Source organism: Oncorhynchus clarkii, chromosome 9, assembly GCF_045791955.1.
Source record: "Oncorhynchus clarkii lewisi isolate Uvic-CL-2024 chromosome 9, UVic_Ocla_1.0, whole genome shotgun sequence".
Classification (NCBI taxonomy): Eukaryota; Metazoa; Chordata; class Actinopteri; order Salmoniformes; family Salmonidae; genus Oncorhynchus; species Oncorhynchus clarkii.
Window position 1 is genome coordinate 5,537,285 of NC_092155.1, and position 4,750 is coordinate 5,542,034.

Sequence of the window (4,750 nt, forward strand, 5' to 3'; positions counted from 1 at the left end):
CTAATGTATAGTCTGGCGGAGAGGCAGGAGTCTCAGGGAGCACACCGAGGGCAAGCTACTTCCACATAAAGCATTGTTCCAGCGCTTCTGACCTGAAGATGAAACACAGAACCGAAATACTCAGCTGTACAGACAGTAGGAAAGTCCACAGGAGACATTCATTAGTTAAATTAACTAGGAGTAAGTTTAATTTGATGACTGGATCAGTGAATGATACTGGGTTTACTGTACCTCCAAAGTTGATATGAAGACAAGTCTCTCTGGCACCAGCACCAGGCCTTCCTTCAGCCCAGTTCTGGTGATCAAAGTCATAGCCATCACTCCAGAACCATTGCCTGTCCTGAAAGGGGGGGGGGGTTCAGAATAAACTCAATGTACAGTCTTTCCTCTAACACCTGAAACAGTTATAGCTACTCCAAAACCCCTCCTACTGGGACTGTTGCTTGTGTAAAGAACCTACAGTCTACTTCTCACATTTGCAATCATCCCGATGCCTTTCAAAGACTATAACAAGTCTACAACTTTTGAAGCTAGAAACCCCATACACATGGTTACAAGACTGTATGTAATAGATTACATCTATACTTAACTAGAACCATTTTACAGATGTATAAAAGCATCCCACGGAAGTTAACAATTAAATACATTGACGTTATTTAGTAGATTCATCTAGCATGACCTACAGGATCAATTAGGTTAAGGGTTTTGCTCAAGGGCACGTCAGATTTCTCAGTGAGCTCTGGGATTCAAACTAGCAGCCTTGACTTTATTGGGGTCCACACAAAATAGACAACTACATAACAGGTAGCCTAAATGCCACAACACACTATTTTTTTAACGAGGTTTGCTGTTCACTTGAGCAAGATGAGATGGAGTTTCTTGCAATAATGGTTCTATATAACACTGTAGGGTTAATGATCCCACCTTAACAGAATAAAATCCGCCAATCCAGGTAGGAGGGAAACCAACAGTCTTGACCAAGACCAACGTCTGTAGAAATTGGTCCTCCTCGGAGCTGTGCACAGATGCCAGGTTTGCGCCAAGGTACTTCACAACGTTGGGTACAGACACCAGTTGATCACCAAGGGACACACAGTACCGCTAGAGAAGAAAGTATTCATTTAACTAGGCAAGTCAGTTAAGAAAATTGTTATCTACAATGACAGCCAAGCAGTAGATGGGGAAAAAAGACATTTCATGTATTAGTCAGCCTTGCTGAGAATTTGTCTTCTGGACTCAACCAAATATTGACCATCGCAACTAATTCCTTTTTAAAACTCTTCAAGATACTAGTTTATCTCAGTCTTAAGCCATGTCCGGTGGGTTCCAGTATACAGGAGGCACGACTCCACATTAAATCTTCAAAATGTATAGAAAATTCCCATCTTAAAGGGAAGTTCAGTATTTCACATCAGTCATGTGTTGCAGTTTAAGAAAGTATCACCTTTAAGGTAATGTCAAAGAGCTAATTTCAACTACACTTCCCCTTCAAATTCACAGTAGATGGTAAGGGTGATACCTCTGCTTCAGGCCAGCTCCTTGTAGTCTTTACAAACATTAAACAGCGTGATCCATATTTGGTCCAACCGGAAGGACACAAGTCTTCTTCTAGCAATGAATCTGTAAGGAGAAGTTACATGTGGCTTTAAAGGCTAGTGGAGAAAGATCCACAAAACAGAGCTATAATATTATTTGTTGATCAGTCAGTCACCTCTGCTACAATAAACATACAGAACGAGTCAAGAAAAGTAGACTCTTACTTGCATCTCCCAGAGCAAAGGCAGCACTGAGAAGCAGAAGACTGGTCAACATGGTCATGGAGTCTCCTGAGAGAAACAGAGTGAAGCCATCAAAACAACAGATTCAACTCCACATACAGCAGATTAGAACAGGAATATATGTCTGCTTTCCTAAATGCCAACCAATTCCCTAAACAGGGCCGAGGAGAATTTCTGGGCAGGTAATTCTCTCCACTCAGACAGAAGTAATAAAGTTATAATTCCCAAATGTAGAAATGTCACTCATGTTTGGTTATGGCCAAATCTGTCAGAAAACAAGCATTATGATTGAACAAAATTCAACTCTGCTTCTTTTACTTTCCAACAAAAATAAAAGCAAAGTATAAAATGCTGGCAGGTAAGGCTTAGTGGCTTGTAACACCAGTAGGTAAGGCTTAGTGGCTTGTAACACCGGCAGGTAAGGCTTAGTGGCTTGTAACACCGGCAGGTAAGGCTTAGTGGCTTGTAACACCGGCAGGTAAGGCTTAGTGGCTTGTAACACCGGCAGGTAAGGCTTAGTGGCTTGTAACACCGGCAGGTAAGGCTTAGTGGCTTGTAACACCGGCAGGTAAGGCTTAGTGGCTTGTAACACCGGCAGGTAAGGCTTAGTGGCTTGTAACACCGGCAGGTAAGGCTTAGTGGCTTGTAACACCAGCAGGTAAGGCTTAGTGGCTTGTAACACCAGCAGGTAAGGCTTAGTGGCTTGTAACACCAGCAGGTAAGGCTTAGTGGCTTGTAACACCAGCAGGTAAGGCTTAGTGGCTTGTAACACCAGCAGGTAAGGCTTAGTGGCTTGTAACACCAGTAGGTAAGGCTTAGTGGCTTGTAACACCGGCAGGTAAGGCTTAGTGGCTTGTAACACCAGTAGGTAAGGCTTAGTGGCTTGTAACACCGGCAGGTAAGGCTTAGTGGCTTGTAACACCAGCAGGTAAGGCTTAGTGGCTTGTAACACCGGCAGGTAAGGCTTAGTGGCTTGTAACACCAGTAGGTAAGGCTTAGTGGCTTGTAACACCGGCAGGTAAGGCTTAGTGGCTTGTAACACCAGTAGGTAAGGCTTAGTGGCTTGTAACACCGGCAGGTAAGGCTTAGTGGCTTGTAACACCAGCAGGTAAGGCTTAGTGGCTTGTAACACCGGCAGGTAAGGCTTAGTGGCTTGTAACACCAGTAGGTAAGGCTTAGTGGCTTGTAACACCGGCAGGTAAGGCTTAGTGGCTTGTAACACCAGTAGGTAAGGCTTAGTGGCTTGTAACACCGGCAGGTAAGGCTTAGTGGCTTGTAACACCAGTAGGTAAGGCTTAGTGGCTTGTAACACCGGCAGGTAAGGCTTAGTGGCTTGTAACACCAGTAGGTAAGGCTTAGTGGCTTGTAACACTGGCAGGTAAGGCTTAGTGGCTTGTAACACCGGCAGGTAAGGCTTAGTGGCTTGTAACACCAGCAGGTAAGGCTTAGTGGCTTGTAACACCAGCAGGTAAGGCTTAGTGGCTTGTAACACCAGTAGGTAAGGCTTAGTGGCTTGTAACACCAGTAGGTAAGGCTTAGTGGCTTGTAACACCGGCAGGTAAGGCTTAGTGGCTTGTAACACCAGTAGGTAAGGCTTAGTGACTTGTAACACCAGTAGGTAAGGCTTAGTGGCTTGTAACACCAGCAGGTAAGGCTTAGTGGCATGTAACACCAGCAGGTAAGGCTTAGTGGCTTGTAACACCAGCAGGTAAGGGGAATTTGCCACCAGGAAAGGCTGTGATAGGATGTTGTCGTACTGGAGGGAATACACCACAGCCCAATAATTAATAAAGCAAGGTCTAAGGACATTCCACTGCAAAAGCTTGCTAGTAGATGACATGGTTCAATAAAGTACCTACTAGCAGTTTGGGGTCCCACCTCTCAAGATCCAGCCATAATACACTAGATGGTTCTGATAAAGCACAATTTACAGCATTGAGCAGTGATCAATAACTAAATCTAGTTTAGACAAGGCCCTTCCAATTATGGCGGCCAATGTTTTGTTCTGGCTTTGCACGGCCATGTTTCCCCTACTTCCAGTCTGGCCAGGCATGGTGCCCATATTGTGAGGGTGATTAGCTAAACAGCTCAGCACAACATGGAATCCATTTAAAGTTGATGGGGGGGGGGGGGGGAATTAAAAACAGCATTTCATAGTTTCTTGTTCACTGAGACGCAACCAATCAGAGCAGTCTACAGGATTATAGATGGAAGACACATTCTGCTAGCAGGAACCATCATTATACCACGTCTCATCTCACAAGCTGTAACACTTCCCTTACAGTTAAATTAAAGGTCTAATACTGGGCCAGCTACACCATAACAATACACTTGCTAGGATGAACAGGATATTACACCACAATGCAGGAAGTTAAAACCCTAGAAAAGTTACAATAGCAGGAACTTACTTTAGCCAATCAACAACAGGAACAATAAAGGAACTGGGACACCACAAATGCTGAACAAACCCAAATAGAACAAGCTGCTTCTATACCAGAAGAATGGAAGAGGAATTGGTGATTAGCAGAGTGAGTTCAGGTGTGGTGAGTTTGCAGGAAAGGGGCGTGTCCAGAACGTTAATTGGGAGTTCAATTATGCCCAGGGTCTAGCTCACACTAGCTCTGGTCCTGGGTGTAGCTAGGGTCTAGCTCACACTAGCTCTGGTCCTGGGTGTAGCTAGGGTCTGGCTCACACTAGCTCTGGTCCTGGGTGTAGCTAGGGTCTGGCTCACACTAGCTCTGGTCCTGGGTGTTGATAGGGTCTAGCTCACACTAGCTCTGGTCCTGGGTAAAGCTAGGGTCTGGCTCACACTAGCTCTGGTCCTGGGTGTAGCTAGTGTCTGGCTCACACTAGCTCTGGTCCTGGGTGTAGCTAGGGTCTAGCTCACACTAGCTCTGGTCCTGGGTGTAGCTAGGGTCTAGCTCACACTAGCTCTGGTCCTGGGTATAGCTAGGGTCTGGCTCACACTAGCT

The 4,750-nt window shown here is 45.2% G+C and overlaps 1 protein-coding gene across 1 annotated transcript; it reads right to left on the reverse strand.

Moving 5' to 3' along the window:
• On the reverse strand, positions 1–4,239 carry LOC139417073 (ladderlectin-like). Its single transcript, XM_071166320.1, has 6 exons — positions 4,187–4,239; positions 1,761–1,826; positions 1,520–1,620; positions 925–1,101; positions 232–340; positions 1–92 (listed from the first exon to the last, which is right to left on the reverse strand). Exons 2-6 carry the CDS (start codon positions 1,816–1,818, stop codon positions 1–3), a joined length of 537 nt encoding a protein of 178 aa, XP_071022421.1. The 5' UTR covers positions 1,819–1,826; positions 4,187–4,239.
• Between the last annotated feature and the right edge of the window lie 511 nt (positions 4,240–4,750).

Excerpts from the sequence above, each read along its gene's own strand:
- LOC139417073 (XM_071166320.1), bottom strand. The coding sequence starts at position 1,818 with ATGACCATGTTGACCAGTCTTCTGCTTCTCAGTGCTGCCTTTGCTCTG. Across the intron at positions 1,621-1,760 it reads CTTTGCTCTGGGAGATGCAA|ATTCATTGCTAGAAGAAGAC; the intron begins GTAAGAGTCTAC and ends TTCTCCTTACAG. Across the intron at positions 1,102-1,519 it reads GGAGCTGGCCTGAAGCAGAG|CGGTACTGTGTGTCCCTTGG; the intron begins GTATCACCCTTA and ends TTTCTTCTCTAG.